Source organism: Eubalaena glacialis, chromosome 5 (assembly GCF_028564815.1).
Source record: "Eubalaena glacialis isolate mEubGla1 chromosome 5, mEubGla1.1.hap2.+ XY, whole genome shotgun sequence".
NCBI classification, from domain to species: Eukaryota; Metazoa; Chordata; class Mammalia; order Artiodactyla; family Balaenidae; genus Eubalaena; species Eubalaena glacialis.
Window position 1 is genome coordinate 113,799,043 of NC_083720.1, and position 20,833 is coordinate 113,819,875.

The following is a 20,833-nucleotide window of genomic DNA, read 5'->3' on the forward strand; positions in this document are numbered from 1 at the left end:
TACCTAATTAGCCAGCATTATCTGCTAGACTTTCATAGACTGTCTTCCTAAAGAACTAGAGTAGAGAATGATACCCATTGATTGGATTAAATGCAGCTCTTCTCTCAGGAGCTCAAAATGTTGGCACATTGTCTGCTTTTCTTTAACTGCATCCCTAAGACATCAGCATAGGGAAGGAATGGATTTGTCTGGCTTTAAGATAAGGAAACCAAAGCTGAGGGTTTAAATGACTTGCCCAAGGTCATCCAGTAAAATCGGTGAATCAGAAAGCTCGGATTTCAAGATTTCTGCCTTATCTGATAAGTTGAGGTTACCTAATCTTAAGCAAGTTTAACACTTTCCTGGCGTGTGTGTGTGTGTGTGTGTGTGTGTGTGGCATAAAAATTGTAGAGTGCTCACTTCCGCAGCACTAATATTGGAATGATACAGAAGATTGGTTTGGTCCCTGAGCAAGGATGACACATCAATTTGTGAAGTGTTCCATATCTTTTTAAAAAAATCGTATTAAACTTTTCAGTTAAAATCAGTTAAAAAGAATTTTATTTTGAATAGCTTTTGAAAATGTTCATTTTACCCTTCAAAATAATCAGTCACATGGAGTACTGAAACAAGCAGGGAGAAAACATCATATTGGATTTTACTTTTTTTTTTTAACCTTAAATTTTGGATTTTTGGCAAGGAAAAAACATTTGTTTTAATCAAATGATATACGTTGACTAAATGAAATTTCCTGAGCTGACATTTTTATTCTCCAAAGTGGAAATAAAAGACATTTCATTCTAATTTTCACTGTAATTTCATGATAATTATTGTAGTGGGTGAGAGTAAGTCTTTGTCAGTATTGTTAATTTATATGGTAAATTAAGTTTACTCATTAGCAGTAATTTAAAATTATGACAATATTACAACCTGTCACAAGTGACCTGTTGAAGACATCTGGATTTCAGGACTCCCAGAATCAACACAAAAGGTTTCCACCCCCCAAAGAGCCCCAAACCAAGATTTTGCCAGGATAAGGATGGTTCCCTGAATATAACTGGACACCCACAGTAGAAAGGAATTTGACTACTCCTGAAGGGAAAATGGAGGCACGGGGCATGCTCAGAAGCACTGTGGGAAGCCTTCTAGCCAACGGAATATGCCGCAAGGAATGTACACGAAATATCCGACAGCCTTTCATCAAAGTGTTTGGGCACACCACAGTTTCTGGTCTCCTTTGATTAGAAAAGCTGTAAATACTTATCTAGACTCTCGGCTGTTCTCCTTTCCCCATCTTGGTTTCTGAACTGTCAAAGATCCTTCTTACTCACATAACCAGCAGAAATAAGTGTATGATAATAGAGATCAGAATATAGAACTGCTCTTCTGCTGGAGATCCGCAAAACTAATTCCTAGAGAGAACCACATGAAAACACACCTGGCTGGACTTTGTCTCTGAAGCAGCCAAAATGCTTTCAGATGCAGGAACTAGTACCGGATACATTGACAAAAGGCCAATAGAAAGGAATGATACAGAAGCGCAGGCAGGAAGAACCATTTAAAAATTACACAAATAGCCAACATTAGTGTAATATTGACATGAACCAGCTATGAGAGCTCTTGTGTGGGGAGACCAGCTGAGGTTCCTTGTCGGCAGAAAACCAACAATACTGCTTACAGAGGGGTTCACTCCCCTCTCCAGCTCTTTGCTTAACATCACCTTCTCACTCTGACCATTCTGTTTCAAACTGAAACTTGCCCCTATCTCCTAGCACTTGCTACCACCCCCATCACTGCTCTGTTTTTCTCCATAGCACTGGTCTCTCTCCAATTCAGTGTGCAACGTATTTATTTTGCATATTGTCTCCCCCACCCCACCCACTAGGATGTAAAATTCATGAGGGCAGGGATTTTTATCTGACTGCTCTGCAGAAGTCTCAGCACCTAGAACTATGCCTGGTAGTAGTAGACATAGTAGACATTTTTTTTTTCAAATGGACTGAACAAATGAGGTATAACATGGGAACAGACCCAGTCCCAGTAGCAGAAAAGAGTAGCACTTGCTGATCTCATGTGAACATTTTCACTTGACGTTAGACATTACCTGCCTTCCTAAGTGATAGTCTAATGCTTAGCAACATAAGCCATGATCCAGAGGGTAAATATTTAGTGATGTATTTCAACACACTCACAAATGCAGGAAAAGAAATTGAGAACTATTGAAGACACATATGCATGGAAATAAAAAAATCTAAGGAGGTTGACACATAAGTTCTTTATTAGTGGGGATTTGCCAACTAAACACAGCTTGTGTGGGTAAAAACAATGCAACCATCACAAAACAAAATCCTTGGGCATAGAAAAACCCTGTCCCAGCATTTCTTTCCTCACGTCATCTCTGGTATTTTGCCCGGCTCACTTTCTCAAACTTACAACTTGGTGGAAATTACAACCAAATGGAAAAGAAGAATTTGATAGGAGGAGATGAAATGAAAGAAAAATGCCCGCGTCCACAATTCCAAAGTTGAAACTGTATTTCCCATTCCAAATTATACCACTGAGATCAGAAAACTTTCCAAATGCTTTATTTCTGACACTAGAGTGAGGAAGAGCAGGAAAAGAGGATGGAAGAGAAAAGACAGACTGAAAGCATCTTCTGGAGAAGGGGAGGGAGTTGGTGAAAGCTCGTCTGGCTGGGCTAGGAAACATGGTTGGGAAACAGGTCAAGAATCCTTAGGAAAATCAAATTTTAACATGTGATTTGTGGGCAAGAAGCAGCATATTTGATTATAAATCACCTTAAAGGCACTAGATTCCATTTCTATTGTTTAATTTTATGGCATCCCTGGATTATGGCTTCTCTTTGTTGCCACTTAGCTGAATTTATTTATTAATATATTTACCTTTTTTATTGTGGTTGGGTCAACGACAGTGGTGCGACCATGCTAAAATCAGCTTCCCAAGAAGTTAAAAATCTTCTTTTACATTTATAGAAAGTAGATCTTCAACCACTAGGATTATCTATAACTCCCAGTATGCTACCTTTTCCCTGCCAGAGCAGGTCATACCTAGAGCTCAAGGCACAGATTAAAACACAATTTTAAAAACAAAGTGTCTTGAATTTTTCAACTTTATGAGCATACTATTATTCACCTTCAATGGAATTTGCATTGTTACTGAGGACTCAACCAGAGGAAAGAAAAGAGGACAATCTTCAGTGAAATTAAAACAGGGTGACCTATTTCCAGTTAAATCAAGCCTCTATCCCAAATGGGCCATTTTGTAAATTAGAAAAGCCAGGTACAATATCTTTCTTGACAGTAGGCGTGTGAGTGTGTGTGGGGGTGAGGAGGGGGACCTGAGGAGGCCGTCCACTTTAACTCCTGTCTCCAGGGAAGGATGTGCCCAAGCTCTCCAAGGGCTCTCCTTCTCTCCAGGGTCAGATGTATGACAGCTTCCCTAGATTGCTGGGATTTACCATATGGAAGTTGATTTTTAAGCCATGCCCCCAACTTGTCTTTATAATATTTATGCCTGTTTCCCCTACCTCTTTCCTTAGTAGAGATAACTGTTTGTCATTACCTTCTTCATAAAAGTCCTCACCTTTTGTAGTCAGTTCTTAAGATTTGCTTTGGGTTTTCAGGGCTTCCCTGGTGGCGCAGTGGTTAGGTGGCCTGCCAATGCAGGGGACACGGGTTCGAGCCCTGGTCCGGGAAGATCCCACATGCCGCAGAGCAACTAAGCCCGTGCGCCACAACTACTGAGCCTGCGCTCTAGAGCCCGTGAACCACAACTACTGAAGCCCGTGCGCCTACAGCCCGTGCTCCACAACAACAGAAGCCACCGCAAGGAGAAGCCCGCGCACTGCAACGAAGAGTGGCCCCTGCTCTCTGCAACTAGAGAAAGCCACGCGCAGCAATGAAGACCCAGCGTAGCCCAAGATAAAAATAAAATTTTAAAAAAAAAGATTTACTTTGGGTTTTCTAAGTTCCAGAAGGCTGGCCCTATGTGATGAAGTGTTAAGTGGTCAGGCTAATTGACCTTCACTTTACAGTGCCCTGGGACAGTCAGGGTGAGTAGGGTCTACTCTCCCCACATTCATCACCTTGCCAAGTCTCTTCCCTTGCTTTCCTTGGGGACTACACAAAGAGGCTGAATATTCTGGGAAAGGCAGAGGGCAGCCAGGGCCCTAAGCTCTGGGAGTTGGGTGAGGCTGGTAAGAAGGGGGAAGAGAAATGCATTCTACATCAGAACTTCAAAAGACACAGTCCTACAAAACAGCAACCCCCTCTTTGCCCGGGTGGATGGAAGCATATTATTTAAATCTGTTGTTTATTAAAATAAATGTTTACTTAAACTATTAAGTTTTCAAGAATAATAATAAAAAGCACTTAACAGAGTGCTGTTAAGTGGAAGCTATTGAGAATATGAAGGCAAAAGAGGGCAAAGTAGGAAAAGGTAGACAGACTAGCATGCAAAAAGCAGGAATTAGTGTCTCCTCCAATGATGCTATTTGAATAATTATACTGGGCTTCTTTTTCTTCAGTATTTGGTCTAATCTAAATCTTCAAATTCTAGAAGGAAACCTGATCAGTTAAATTCAAACAATCTGCATAATAATAATATTCAAAGAACCCTAATAGCCAAGCTCATTATAGAGCATATTCTATAAAATCTACACTAAAATTCTTACGTAAGTAATAAAGGGGCACAGATGGCATCAGAGATTTTTTTTTAAAAAGCAATTACAGGTGTGTGCAAATGAGAATTTTGCCACAATTAGAAGTAATTCAGTCACTTATTTTAAAAGAAAAAAAACTGATTGTAAATAATGTGGTAGCAATTTTTTTAAAGTTTGAAAGTACTTCTCTTCTATACATCTCAATAATACAGACAAATGTTTGGTTAAAGTCTTAATTTTATCTGAGAGATAATGAAAAAAGGCACATGGGAGTCAAAAATTAAGCTTAGTTAAATTTTTAAAAATTGCCACATATTTAGGATTTTTTTTCTACTTAATAAGGATAGATAAAAGAAAGTCATGAGTTTGGAGAAATTAATGTCTAATGGTATCCAAATGAAGGACATTTTTATTTCTGAGTAAGACAAAGAATGATTAATTTTTACTTTATTTCACAAGCAACAAAATCCACTCAGCTTTTGTTATCATATAAATAAAAAAATTAAGTTATCTCAGGATTATAATATTAACTATGGTGAAAATATGTATATATTTTATTCTCCATTTTAAAAATGTGTGGGTTATATATACGCTACATTCCTATTTCTTGAAACAGCACATTCTATCAGAGAACATTTTTACTTCAGCCGTATTTTAACCTTTCCGATGCCAATCCCTTGTGTCTTTCTAGGAGAAAATTGGAAAGAAATACTTAGAGGTTTAGGAAAGGCCACTATTCTCATCTCTGCAACAGAAAGCTGCTTTCTTGTACCACAGCACACAGGAAACTTCTCATTGTGTGCTTGCTTGGGAGGGGCGTGCATTATTTAACACTACAGTGGCTTGGGAAAGATGCTGCTAAAGCATCTGCCCGAAAATACTGAAAGACACCAGAAAATAGGTTCACAGTAGGCAGGAGTGAATCCTAATACTTAAGAGATTGATTCAAGCAACTGGGCAAACAAATGGCTCTCCTTATATATTCTAATTAAAATAAAAACCAAGAACAAAAGACCTCTAACAATTTATTCACGAGGAATAAAACTACTGTAAAATGATCTAAGCCAAAGAACCGAACTAATAATTTTTAAAATGCCTCATTCTGAATTGAGATCTGTTCCTTAAAGCTGTGACACTGAAAACATCGTTTAAGACAGAAATATCATTTTACCTTGATGTTCAGAAATCTACTAATTAACATTCAATTTTTAGTTTAAAATAAATAGCCTTCCTACTTGCTCTCCTATCCCGCCCCCCTCCCCCACCAAATAAGGAATAATGACAGGGTGGGGCATCATTGTTTCTGCAAAGATGATACAAAATGAGACCCACTGTTTCAGGAAGCAAACCTAAGGTCCAACCTAAGTTTTTTTTTTTCTTTTTTTTCTCCCTTCTATGTAATGCTACCATTGAACTCCACCCAGATTTGAGCCTAATTCAAAGGCAGGGAAAAAAATGTCAGAAAAGACCCCAAATGATCTCCTGCATATTTTCCGATTATCAACGGCATTCAGAATTCAGAGGGTCGAGGCATGCATTATGAATGAATGGGTTTCCAATGGTAACTGGGAACTGTGGCACTCAACCCCAGGGTTCTCTAACAGAGGACACAGTGGGGGAAGGGTCGAATCGCACAGTCTCCTCCACCCTGGGGTACTAAGGAAGGAATCCTGCAAATTAAACACTTCATCCCCATCTTTGTACCCAGCAGAGAGATGCACGGGGAAAACAAATCTTATATTTAAAATAGGCCGACATACACATTAAAATAAAGACTAGTAAAAATAAAGATCTAGTCAGATCACATTAGAAACGTGATAAGAAAAATCCTGCATGACTTTCTCGCTATTCTTGTTAATTTGATGCTTTTGTTTAAGCAGAGTAGGTCTCCCTCTATCTTATAGTTACAGAGCATACAGCATCACCATGAGAGAGAAGGGGTGGGGGTCTCGGGGAGCCAGAACAGAGACAGCAGAAGAAATTAGTTATTCACCTGGCATAAGACTAAGCAATCCGAACATTTAGGACCTACCCATTTCTGCAGACAGACTAATTAACGAGGCAAAGAATTCAATCCTCCCCAGCCTGGCGCTGCAGCCCCGCGACAATCCACAAGATCAGTGCACATTTCTGCTAACATCTCAAGTTTGGAAACACCATGCAAAGAGACTGGTTAAAATTCCCTACCATGCAGTGCAGCCATCATCAGAAGCCCAGCATATCTTCTGCTCTATGGAGTGATGTGCCAGCTCATGAACAGAAGAGAAGAAGAGAAAAATGGAGGAAATAAGAGAAGGCTCAGGAAAGTCGGCAGCAATGTTTCTGGGTCATTAACAAGTGGGAGACCCCTTTCGGTATTCAAACCAATCAATCTTTATCTTACAGGACATCTTTTTCTCACTCAGCGTCTGTTGAAAAGACTGCAGCAGACCAAGCAAGGGATTATGGGATAGGGATGCAGCAGCTAGCTGCAATGAGATTCGTGGGTGGCTTGCTTTCCCCTCTGAGTCAGCAGTCAGCTGTTTCCACGTTCTGGTGCTGGGCCGCTGGGGTCCATCACCAGAATGTGGTTGCACGGTTACCAAGGGGAGGGCTGCCCGTGCACATCTCCCGCGCCACGCAGCCGGGACAGGCGCCGGGTTACAAATCGTAAAGAGGGTGTGCTGTTAAGTAAGCAAAAGAGGATGCAGTGGGATCCCAGATCCCAGAAAGAAAACTAGGCACACGGGACCTCAGTTCGAAAATTTCAAATTTAGAGGAGTGTTTTGGGTGAGTGTGAGAGCACACACTCACTTTCTTTAGTAAGAAAAAAAAAAAAAAAAGAGCTATTTCCTTAGACTTTCTAAGTAGCTTGAAACACCAATGCAAATTTTTAAAAATGCAAAACAGCCCAGTTCAACAAGCCTCTACTACCTTTTCCCTTCTTGATATTTACCCAGAAAAGGGTCTATAAAATACAGTTCCTCAAAGTCAGATAATGCAAATGACATTTCCCTGCTTTTTGTGGTTCTAGTCATTTACAGAAAAATCATATAAATCAACATTTACTTGATTCAGGGGGTGAACAGAACCTTTTGTTTTTCTGATGACGCAAAAGTTTTCAGTTTAAAGGTTGAGAACCTTGTCAAGCTTGACATATTGACATAACCCCTATAAAGTCATTCAATTGATTTTGAAAAGCTTTGAATAACACAAAAATGACCAGAAAGAATATTACAAATAATACTTTAGAATTAAAAAATCTTACATATCAGAATGGAAGTCATAATCATTCCCTTTTCTACAGCAATGGAGGTAGGGAAACCTATTGCATTCTATTCCTTGGTTAGTTACTAGCTTAAAAGTAGACACTAATCATTTTCTTTAAATAATTAAGACTGAATTTGCATATTTGATGACATTAATATTCATCACATTCTTTCCATGTAGTCAGGCATTGCAGTGAGCCCTGTGAAGGGCCACTCAGCTCTGCAGAGGGGAGGGGGTGTCACAGAGAATTCAGTCAACTTGACAGACTCAGGAAAATGCAGATGTGCCAATTCTGGCATGCTATTCCGGGTGGTACATAGTTCTCAAAAGCCCAGGTTAACACCCTGCTTTAGAAGTTTTGTTTTGTTTTTAACAGCTTTATTAAGATATAAGTCACATGCTATACAATTCATCCACTTAAAGTGTACAATTTCCATCATTAAAAAGTCACAAATAATAAATGCTGGAGAGGGAGCAAAGAAAAAGGAACACTGCTGGTGGGAATGTAAATTGGTGTAAGCCACTATGGAAAACAGTATGGAGGTTCCTTAAAAAACTAAAAATAGAGCTACCATATGATCCAGCAATCCCTCTCCTGGGCATATATCTGGAGAAAACTCTAATTCGAAAAGATACATGCACCCCAATGTTCACTTCAGCACTATTCACAATAGCCAAGACATGGAAGCAACCTAAATGTCCATCGACAGAGGAATGGATAAAGAAGATGTGGTACATATATATATAATGGAATATTACTCAGCCATAAAAAAAGAATGAAATAATGCCGTTTGCAGCAACATGGATGGACCTAGAGATTATCATATTAAGTGAAGTCAGAAAGACAAATATTATATGGTATCACTTATATGTGGAATCTAAAAAAATGATACAAATGAACTTATTTACAAAACAGAAAGAGACTCACAAACATAGAAAACAAACTTATGGTTATCAAAGGGAAAAGGCAGGGGGAGGGATAAATTAGGAGTTTGAGATTAGCAGATACAAACTACCATATATAAAATAGGTAAACAACAAGGTCCTACTGTATAGTACAGGAACTATATTCATTACCTTGTAATAAATATAATGGAAAAAAACTGAAAAAGAATATAATTGAATCACTTTGCTGTACACCAGAAATTAACACAACATTGTTAATCAACTATACTTCAATTAAAAAAAAAAAAAAGCTGTACCCTTTAGCTATCACTCCCTACCTTCCATACCCCACAGTCCTAAACAACCACTAATCTACTTTCTATCTCTATAGATATCCCTATTCTGGCCTGTAACGTGAATGGGATCATATAATATGTGGTCCTAGGCATCTGGCTTATTCCACTTAGTATAACATTTTCAAGGTTCATCCACATTGTAGCATGTGTCAGTACTTCATTCCTTTATATGATTGAGAAATATTCCATTGTATGGATATAGCACATTTTGTTTATCCATCTGTCAGTTGATGGACATTTGGGTTGTTTCCACTTTTTTGGCTATTATTAATAATGCTGCTATTGTGTTTGTGTGGACATGTGTTCTGTTCTAGAAATTTACAATTTAATTAGAACCAACTTTGGAAACTACAGGCAGGCAAACCCCACTGCATGTTACAATGTCCTCTTCCTAAGACAGGCCATCACAATGGTACCTGACTTGCTAAGACGGGAGTCCCCTCTTCTTCTCAAGTGTGTTTCTGATGAAATTTACTGACCACTATGAATCCAGTAGCCAAATTCTTCAAAAGCTGGTCCTCCCCTATGATGTTCCTCTCCCCTGACCTCTCTTCTTCTCTTCTTCCACTCAACCCAAACTCTGGGGCATACAACTGGACTGAGTCTCTGTTCTTACAAGATGGTAGAGAAGTGGGAGAGATCCTTGGTCTTGTTGCTGGGCTTGTAGTCAGAGAAGGTTCACTTACTCTCTCAGTCATTCATTCCAATGAACACTTACTGAACGTCCAGCATGTGCCAGGCACTGAGTAGGCACTGAGGATACAGAGAAGAATAGACTGGTTTCTCAGCCCTCAGGAAGGTCATAGTCTAGTGTGGGAGATGGATTAGTAATCAGGCAATTGCAACTGCAAGTGGTAGGTGCCTTGACTGGTGGCTGTGGCTGTTGGTATAGAACGGCTCAGTTGCTTTCTGAGTTGTAGTCTTCCCCAATCATACTCTGGTTCCTAAGTCATGCCACTGTTCATTTTTTAGCAGTGGTTCTCAACCAGGAAAGTGCACCAGTCTCCCTGATGGAGTGGTGAGGTATGCATTTGTAAATGGGAAGGAGCATTTTTGACTGTCATACTGATTGTGTGTTTGGGGGTGGGAGGGTGGGGAGGTACTGTGATATTTCGTGCCTGAGGGCAGGGATGCCTGCCATCCTCCAATGCACGGGAGGGTCTCATACGAGTACCTTTGTCCCCTCAAATTGCTGATAGCACCCCCTTTGAGAAACACTATTCTCTAGGTTCACACGCCACTTGTTCTGAGAGGAATGCTCATCCTCTCCTGACTCCTTCACCTGGTTAACTCCTTCAAATCCTCCAGAACTCAGCAAAGACACCCGCACTCTAGGGAGGATTCTCTGCGACACCTCCAATCACACCCCCGTCTGGATTGGGTATCAACCCCACGTGCTCCATAGCATTCTTTGCTGAAAATTACTGACAGCTCCATCTTTTACCTCTAACTCCCCAGCCTGTCACATAATAGGTGCCCAATAAGTAGGTGCAGAATGATGGAAGTCCTTCTATTGATACAAATGGATGAGTGACATAACATGATGTAAAGGTAAACACTCATCTCAGAATTAGAAAATAGTTGGATCAGAGACCATTAGGGAAAGGCAATTCTTCATATCTGATTGCTGGTTTAGAATTTAGAAAGCACCTTCATAATATAAAGCAAAGCAAACCCAGAGACCGAGTGTAACAGGGAAGAACAAATCTGACTCCACGTTAGCTCTTTTTTCTTTTACTTTAAACTTTGTATTCTATTGCTTTTGCTACAAGTTAAGAATGTTGCCTATAGTCTGAAGTATGCCAGATAGCCCATTCTCAAGGCTCTGACCTCTAAAGGTATAACACTTTTCCATTCATATAGAGATAAAAAGTTGCAGAACAGAGCATAATATCTTGTTGGAGGTATCTAGGAACATTGTGACTGGACCTCCGTGGACAGCTGCAAGAACAAAGGATTCTGGCATCAAGAGGTTTGCTGCAACCAAGCACACCCCGTCCCCTTTTAGTATAAAAGAAGCCTGAATTCTAACTCAGGGAAGATGGTTCTTTGGCACACTAGTCCACCATCTTCTTGGTCTGCGGTCTTTCCAAACAAAGTCACTATTCCTTGCCTCAACAACTCGTCTCGATTTACTGGCCTGTCATGCGGCCAGCAGAACAAGCTTGGACTTGGTAACAAGAGCAGACTTATTATTATTTTAGTGGAAACTGAAGTTCAGAAAGTTTACAGGACCAGCCCAGAGTGGAGTAGCCATTAAGCAGTAGAGGTGAATTAGAGTTCAGGCTTTGTGACTGGCATAGTTCCGCTTTCAGTGTGCACAATGCCCCTCAAGGATGGGCAAAAGCTGAGACAGTTATCAGGCAATTCCGCAGTGGAACAAAGCCAGCTGATTAGAGAGGTGATGTGTTTCAGTGAGAGAGAAATACAGTCAACTAGGAGGAGGCAGCCTGAAATCAGGAGCCTGTGAAGTCTGCCCAATGCAATCATCATTTAGTTTAGTTTTTTTCTTTTTTTTTTTAATCTTTGCTTGCAAAAGCTTTTATGAAAATTGTTGCCAAATGGTCTTCTGAAAGAAGATGGTAAGGACAAATTATTTCCTGCCTTCAGTTCAGGCTTGAGTGAGTGGAGAAGAGATACTGTTAGGATGGATTTCACAGGTCAGCACCCCACGTGGGACCCCTCAGAACCAGGCTCTTCCAGCCAGTCCAGACTCTTTGCAACCAGTTTGAGTGAGTGGTTTGGCTTGGACCCCAAGAGGCTCCTTCTTCTCTATTGGTAGAGGCTGCAGAGACCCTCCCCCAACATTGGGGGTTAGGGGCCATTCTTTAGTGGCCATGGGGAGGTCCTAGACCAAACAGGACTGTTTGAAAATAATGGTGATGAAGCAGAACAGATCTTCCCTTTAAAAATGTCCTTAAGAAGAGAGATGGTCCAAGTTGGCCTTAACCTAGTGGGGTTCTACGGATAAAAATAGAACCAGCTCACCCAGTTACAGCCCAGGAACTCACACCAGAACTGGTCTTGGGATTACCAGGCAATTTGGGGGTGGGGGTGGGGATTACCATTTAATGTTATATATTTTACAAATAATTATGTGCCAGGTGGCATACTAGGCACTGATGACACAAAAATAAATAAGACATGAGCAGAACCTCTCACAGTCACTCCTGGGGACAGAGTTTTCTGCCTCCAAGTCACAGGCAAGTTGACTGGGTCTCAGGTGCCAGGACAGGCCTTCCCAGACAGGCGGAGTGTTTGCAGTAAAGGTGACCCAGATCAAGCACCCTGATTCCCTGCCCAGTATCTTAGCATCCCCTCAAGATGCCTGTGCATTTCTAGGGGGTGCTGCTTAATACTGATGACATAATCCAGGCAGGGTCTGCCCAGCACAGAAGAGAGGAAGACCCATCATTTTCCTTGATCTAGGCCGTATCCTTTTATTATGACCTCTGAGTTCATTTTACCTTTCTTGGTACTTTTGTCATGTTGAATCATATTGAACAGATAATTAAAATTCATGTCTAATAACTCTATCAAAAAAGGAATTCCAAATTGGTCTGGTATAATTTGTTCATATGGAACCTAGGATGCTTTCTTTTTTCTACGTGCTTGTAAACCATCCCATTAACACTCCCCTATAAAATTACACTTAATAGAGTTCCTTAGCCTACAATTTGTGGGTTTGATCTTTGTAAATAAAAAGTATATTTGCCCACCTCCAGTCTTTAAGAAACTCACCTTTTCCCTAAGATCTCATAAAAATCAGGATCTATGATTTGGCAATCTTGGCTATGTATTATTTAAAAAACCTAGAATGTCATTTACTGAAGCCAGGGGATTTAAAATTTATTTAGGGCAACTGAATTTTCTATTTTTACTTACTGTATTTGTTTCCTAGGGCTGCTGTAACAAAGTACCACAGACTGGCATGACTTATAACAACAGAAATTTATTTTCTCACACTTCTGGAGGCTAGAAGTATAAAAATCAAGGTATCAGCAGGGTTAAGTTCCCTCCAGAGACTCTAGGTGAGGATCCTTCCTGTCTCTTTCAGTATCTGGTGACCCCAGGCACTCCTTGGCTTGCAGGCACATCACTCCAATCTACTTTTGCTGTTACACGGCTATCTTCTCCCTGTACATATCTATGTCTTCACATGGAGCTCCCGTCCCTGTATCTCTGTTTTTTCTTCTTATAAGGACGCCTGTCATATTGGATTACGGCCCACCCTTATAGAGTGCGACCTCATCTTGATTATATCTGCAAAGACCCTATTTCCAAAAAAGGTCACATTCGTAGGTACTGGGGTTTGGGAATTTAACATATCTTTTTGAGGGATGTAATTCAACCCATAATGCCTACTGTGGGTAAAAGGCTAACATGAGGCCTGGGCTGACACAGGCCCACCTGAGAATGACCTGGCTTTCCCACAGCACTGTTCTCTCAAAAACAGAGTTGAGACAAATGGAGAATGTTATATCTGCCTTGTTTCTGGTGTGCATTAGTGGAGCTGTGAAGTGGCTGCATAACTAGGATGGCATAAAAGGTTGGTGGGAAAAAGGGACTACGACGTGTGTGTGTCAAGGTGAGTGCTACACACCTTGGCTCTCATCCCTGGTACACACCCCAAGTGGGTGAGGGGCAAAGAAGCTTCTGGGCCTCCCGATGAGATGAAGGCGCTGTATCTCCTGCTTTGCCTCCTTTGCCAGTGCTTACTAACCATATTATTAAATTAAAGCCTCTTTGTGCCTTGTGAGTCTGATTGGCAGCTTGAACCCACAGCTGTGCTGCTGGCCTCTCCTGGTCTGAGTTCCTTCTTATTAGCCCCCTGAAGCCCCTTCTCAGCTTCAAGACGTCCTATGCACAGAAGACTCAAGCAAAACACAAGGCTCTGCCATTCGACATACATCAGACACCCCAGCAGCATGCTTCCTCTTCCTTATTCTTTGTCTTGGTCCGACTATGACAAAAATAACAAGTAAAAGCAAGCAAACTAAGTGCTCTTCTGTTTTGCCTTCTTTGGGCCTGGTTAATTTTAAGCTGACTGTCCTGAGTATACCTGGAAGATAACCTCCCAGTCCTAACTCTGGATCCCTAGTTACACCGATGTCCACACTGATGAGCACATCAGGAACCAGTGTTGTTTTTCTCTTCATCAGCTTCGTGATTACACTTTTCATTTGGACAATTAAATTCAAGTCAGTGCCAAGTTCCTGCTTGCCTCAGCGGTTTACCTTGTTTAACTAATCACTGCAGGGGCTCCGACTACCAGGTTGAGATTTAGAGTCAGGGATCCCAGGTAGCAAATTTCCCTCGGTGACTGCCTTGCCAAGGCTGAGGCCGCAGAGGCCGAGCCCAGACCTGAGCTGGGCGGGGCCGGCAGAGCCCCGACCCGCAGGCGCCGGGAGCCGGGAGCCGGGAGCCGGGGATGGCTGATGTGGGTGCGCCGCTGATGATGCCTTACTGGACGCTGACTTCCTCTTCCCCATGTTCCTTCCTCTCTGTCCCATAAAGGGGATTATTTTTTAACCAACATGTAGTTCAGACAGAACCTTACAAAAGTTCATGTCTGTTGACCAAGTAATTCCGCTTCTAGAACTCTATTCTAAAGGAATAATCACAGATACGGGCCAGTCTCCCACAGCCCAGGCTCCCCAGGCCAGGCGGAGCCCGGAGAACATTCACCGGTCCCCACACCACCCCGTGGTGGTTTCTATGGCAACAGGCTCCTCCCCATGAGGCCTTCTGCAGAGGCGTCCGCGACTCAGCTTGTATTTTAAATCTCCTCCCCCCCCCCCCGCCCCCGCCCCGGAGGTTTCCTTTCCTAACCTTATTTCTCACCGGGAGACAGGACGACTCTATAAAATAACTGATTCAAGTGGTGGCGATGGCAGCGACGCCGGGGGGGTGGGGTGGGTGTGCGGTGGGGAGTCAGGCCTTTTACTGCGGCGACAGAGTTGCAGGGATCGCCCAGGCCTGCCCCCTCCCGAAATGTGGGTGCGCCAACTGCGGCCCTTTCCCATCCCCAGGGCTGCGGCTCTCCTGCCTTTCTCCCGGCAGGGTTCCGCATCTGAGCTAACGTGACCAAGGTGCCACGCAGTCAAGGGGAGACTTTCTCCCGTTAACAGGCCTGAGTTTCCTGAGGACTTCTAGAGCTCTGTGCTCTAACGCGAAGGGTGGTACTACAGGAGGAGGCTGGGCACCTTGGCAGGGGGAATAATCTGAGGATGGTGGAACTTGGCATCACCCGCAGGAGGCTGCCTCCCCCATATCTGTAATCAGGAGAGATTATTTTCCTAAGCAGTGAATGCGGCACACGCCACACTGGTCACCTATATTAGAATCATACTGCCAATGTCAGCATGAAGCTGTAATTAAGGCACAGGCTCTGGAGACACATCTGTATTGGCTCTGCAATCAGGCTGCTCCTTGCCTCTGTAAGCTCATTTGTGAACTATCACCTCATAAGGCCGTCGTGACGATTAAATGGTATAGCGTGTAAGTGTCTTAGCACCTTGCTCAATGCACAGCGAGTCTCAAGTAACTATGACCAGGGCAGTGGTGGAGAGTATGGGCCTAGGGCCAGGGTGGGTTTGAGTCCTGGCTCTGCCAAATATGACTTTGAGCAAGTAAGTTAACCTCTCTGTGCCTCAATTTCCTCCTCCGTATAATGGGGATAATAACCTAGTTATTGTGAGAATTAAATGGTTTAGTCTATGAAGAGAACCTACCCCAGCGCCTGACATGCAGCAGTCAGTTCATGTATTAGTAAAGCAGTGGTACTAGCAGTATCACCTCTATAAGATTTGAGTTCCTTCAGGAATGACTAATGAGCCCCTTTTGTATTCCTAGAGGCTGGCTCATGTAGGGATTCAAAAAACATTTATTTGAATGAATGAATAGACTAATAATATACTACTCCCCATTAAATTCTTTTCTTATGCCAACTAAAATAAATGAAGAAATGAGAGTGGGCAGAATCATGCAAAATCAGAAACAATGTATCTATCCACTTTTCTCATCCCGGAAGGACAGGCCTCCCTTGGCCTCGGCCACTTAGCACTGCTGTCTCCCAACTGGCTTTGACACAGTTGAGGAAGAGGCTGCGGGGCTACTTTGTTGCTCTGGGTGAGTTCTCACACTAACTCCCCATCGCAGGTCAGCCCCAGGAAGGAAGAGGTCTCTGCTCCAGCTCCCCTGCCCCTCGTTCTGGTGACAAACAGCCCTGGTACTTTCTGCTGGTCAGCAGCCAGTGGAAATGAGTACTCATCAGCCAGTTTCTCGCTTTTAGAGTCAGCAGCCTTCTTGGAAAGATAAGAAGAGAAAGGATTCCTTTGGGCACCTTTCCAAAGTTCTTCCCTTTGATGAAAGTCATCCTCTCTAAATGTAAGAACGGGAGGCCTCACTTTCATGTCCTCCTCTGAATGGACTTGCTCTAAATACCGACGGGCCCAGCCCTCTTCTCTCCCTCAGCAGTTGGCAACGTGTCTGGGCTGGATGCCAGGAAGCCACGGTGCCACCAGAGGCAGGGGGATCAGGGGCAGGAGAATGGGAGTAGTTAGGCCGCAGCAGACGGGTGTGCACACCAGTCACGTCAGGCCTGCCCAGCCCAGGGCGTCCTGTGAGATCTGGTACCAGGTGAGCCACCTTGGTGCCAGGCGGAGCCATCCATGGCCTGAGGGCCAGTGCCGGAGGCATCCCGACTCTTCCTTGATAATGTCTTTCCTCTTCCTGTCTCTCTTCTTCCCCTCTTCTCCTGCCCTCTCCCTCCTCCCTACCCACTTCCTTCATTCAACCAGCTTTTAATTTCCCTCTACTATGTGCTGGGCACTGCGCGGGGGTCCACATTCAGTCACCATCCTTAAGGGACTTGTGCACTCTCATGAGAGACAAACATAAAGTCTCAATTAAACATAAATTAAACTAATAAAAATAAAAATAAATTTGATCTCAAACAATTTTTATCTGTGGCCTCCACCTCAGACCCAGTGAGGACACTCACGGGTGTCGCTCCAGCTGACTGGGATGGCGTTCTCTGGTGGATGATATTCCGGACTCTGGAATCAGAAAGATGTGCATGCAAATCTAGCCCTAACGCTGACCAGAAGTGTGATTTGGGGGAAATTACACAACCTCTCTGACCCTCCTTTTCCTCCTCTATAAAATGGCAATAAAAGGGTTGTTATGAGGATAAAATAAGCTAATGCCTGAAAGACACTGAGCACAGTGCCTGGCACACAGTAAGACTCAAAAGACATCAACTATGGTGGTGGTTTTAATTACTCAAGCCTGGGGGTCAGCAAGCTTTATCGGTAAACATTTTAGACTTTGTGGGCCTGTTATCACAGTACCTGTTAGAAATACTCAACCCTATTGTCATAGAGTGAAAGCAGCCATAGACAATATGTTAAGGAGTGTAGCTGTGCACCAATAAAAGTCCATTTATAAACACTGATTGTGAAATTTTATATAAATTTCATATGCACAGAAAATTATTTTTCTTTTGACTTTTTCCCCACGCACTTAAAAATGTAAAAACCATTCTTAACTCACAGGCTGTGCAAAAACAGGCAGTGGGCTGGATTTGGCCCACAGGCTATAGTTTGCCTACCCCTGATCAAGCCTAATGAAAGGGCTGGCACTTCCTTTCATGGATTTTGCCTCGAAGGAAAATCCAGTTGGTGGGTCCATAATACCCTAATTCAGTGTCTACTTCAAGCCTGACTAACTTTAACAAGGGTACAGACCAACCCAAGGACAGCAAAAATCTCCTAAAAGAAAAACAATACGTACAATTTACATGTGTCCAAGATAAGAAATAGAAAAGAAAATCCGTTCCTTAGATGTACGATCGTCCTGTGTTTTCTAGACAAAGGCAAGCTGTTTCCACAGGTGCAAGAATTAGCAATGTGTGTACTTCACTTCTCAGGGCTGTATACAGAGACACCCAGCTGTAGGAAACATCACAGAGGGTCCCAACACCCCTAAGTTTTATACAAGGGGGGTGAGAGAAAACAGAATGCATGGCGAGTGAAGAAGGCTGGGGAAAATGAGGGTGGGCAGGAGAGACCTGCAAGAAAACAGGCCAAGTCCCACCCCCTGTGGAAATCAAATTGCAGATGATTGTTTATACAACAGTTAGGGACCCCAAGTAATGCCACATAATTTCTAATTCCCACCTCTCCTTGCCTCCTCCCAAACTTCCTCAGTATCTGCAGATGGAAATAGGACTTTGTGCTTTACTTTCCACTGCAATCTAGGAAGGTTTTCATTCTCTAGTTCATATCAAATTCCTCTCAGGCCAGACATTCTTTCTCTAATGCTATAAAAAGGCCATATTCTAGATACACTGCAATTAATAATTAAACTTGTTTCCCTTGACCCAGAGGAAATGCAAAGACTTTCTCATAAAGCCATTCCAAGAAACAAATCTGTTCTTGTACATCTTTTAAAAACTATACACACTACTATATATATAAAATAGAGCCAACAAGGACCTACTGTATAGCACAGGGAACTATACTCAATATTTTGTAATAACCTGTAAGGGAAAAGAATCTGAAAAAAAAATAGATATATATATATGTATAACTAATCACTTTGCTGTACACCTGAAACTAACACAACATTGTAAATCAACTATACTTCAATAAAAAATAAATTTAAACAAAACAAAACTGTATTATCCATGTCCTGCTCTCATTATTGGATGAAGAACCTGCTAATCCTGCCTGACTGAACTGTTGAGTGGCCCTCAAGGTCGGACGTCATAATAATGTCCTCTAGCTTGGCGGGGACTCTCCCCAGGAGAAGCACAGCTCAGTCACAGACGTATATATAGTTCAAGTCATCAATAACCTGCTGGCTCCCTGCTGAACTGCCTCTCTGTTTTAACTGCTACCTAATGTGGAAAGAAAGCAAGGCTTCTTTAGAAAGGAAAAAGTGAGGAGCTGGGATCTGGGAAGGAAACTTGGCCAGGATTTACCTTGGCAGGGAGGGAGCACCCAATCCTCCCTCCTTGCCCATCCAGAAGCACAAGTCCGAGGTCAAAGAACCTGGCATTTTCTTTTATCTTTCCCCTACCACATGGCGTGGCATTGGCACTCTCTAAAGGGATACAAGCCACCCCTCTGTCATATGGATCTTCAGTCTCAGACCTTGTCATATGGATCAAGGGCATAAACTCCATCACTTTCTAGTCCCACTGGGGGCCCAGTTCACCACCCCAGCTCCTGGCCTGAATCCTGATCCACATCCCATCTTGCCCCAGCAAAGCCTCTCCACCGGTGACTGGAAGCAGGAAGGCACAAGACTCTCATCCTTTCAAAGACTCAGTAGTATTTAAAATTGGAAAGGACAGAGAGATGATACAGTCCCATGGTTTTAGAGCCGCAAACTACTTTCTCTATAAAGACCTGGTCCTGATCCTGGGGGCCCTGCCAACTTGCTTGCCTCTCACTTTGCTGGGCCTGATGCATCTCTTCAGAATACCTAGAGCTCTTGTGGCCTCTGTGGCCATATCTAGTCCAGATCACCAGTGTATAGACAATGAAACAAGCCTGGTGAGGTGACCTAACTCCCCTGATGCCGTACAACTAGCTAGTGGCAAAGCCTGACCCTGAGTGCACTCCTCTCTCCATTTGGCCCCTGCCCTCTGTACACAGGCAGACCTGAGGAGCTGTCTTTGCAGGCTGCCTGGGTTTCATTATGATTCCATTAGTTCTCTGGAGACTGTTCCCCAACAGAAACAACCGGAAATACAAGCACAGGTGTACGTCTTGCCAAGTGAAAACAGAAAACTGTACTGAGGAATAACAAACAGCTCTCATACTACAGCTGGTCTGCTTGAAGAGTTAAAGGTTCAGAGTTTATGAATATGCAAACCTTGCAGTCAAACAGCAGGAGTTCCCAAGATAGCAGAGAAACAGGAACCCGCCACAAAGGATGAGAGGTTAAAACGCCGGCCATCCACTCAGCAAAGGGCAGGGAAAAAATAAACCATGACATCCTGTTAGAGCGGGATTCATAGAGAAGGCAGGCTCCCGGGAATAGAAAGGAAAAAAAAGAAAAGCTACAAGACATAATAGAGGATATTTACCAACTTTGCACAGTTAAGAAGCTGCATATCTTCAGAATGACCTTGACAATAAAAATCTGACATTAAAATAAACACAGAAGAGTGGAAGTTAAATCATTAGCTGTTGTATAGACTGCATATGAAGCCTTTTCAGCTAGTCAAATTTGAGAGTAGGGTAAAGTGAGAAAAGCACATAGGTTTACTCAAAAGAGCGTGCTGTTGACATCAGATGGCCAGTGTGTTCTGGCCCTTCTCTATTCTGTTCCCTGATGGGCCCTGGTAGAATTTCCATTCTATTTTTAAAAAGCTATTAACACATGTTTGTTTGTCCCCAGAAATGGAAATAGAAGAACCCAGTCTTAATTTAGACTTGCCCATAAAGCTGATTCATGATAAAAACAGGTTTTATTTCTATTTTTCTTTTTATTCTAACAGTCAGGGCTCTCCTAGCAGCATTCCGGGACCTTTCTCCAGCCTTCCTGTGCCCTCAGGCTCCTGCTCTTCCCTCCACTATTTCTGGCTTTTCAAGAACCAGTCAACCGGGAATTCCCTGGCCGTCCAGTCATTAGGACTCCGTGCTTCCGCTGCCCGGGTTCGATCCCT

The 20,833-nt window shown here is 42.8% G+C and overlaps 1 protein-coding gene and 1 pseudogene across 11 annotated transcripts in view; one reads left to right on the forward strand and one right to left on the reverse strand.

The window, feature by feature from the left end:
• Positions 1-20,833, reverse strand: part of TRIM2 (tripartite motif containing 2) — a 223,434-nt gene that overhangs the window by 163,265 nt on the left and 39,336 nt on the right. For 7 of the 11 annotated variants that reach the window (XM_061192506.1, XM_061192510.1, XM_061192509.1 and 4 more), the window contains exon 1: positions 6,848-6,862. The exons of the other annotated variants lie outside the window; for them this stretch is intronic. In XM_061192506.1, coding sequence (XP_061048489.1) covers positions 6,848-6,850 — 3 coding nt within the window. In that variant the 5' untranslated portion in view covers positions 6,851-6,862. Of the gene's footprint in view, positions 1-6,847; positions 6,863-20,833 lie in introns of those variants that run through there. 11 annotated transcript variants of the gene reach the window in all.
• Positions 392-490, forward strand: LOC133092872 (U6 spliceosomal RNA; annotated as a pseudogene).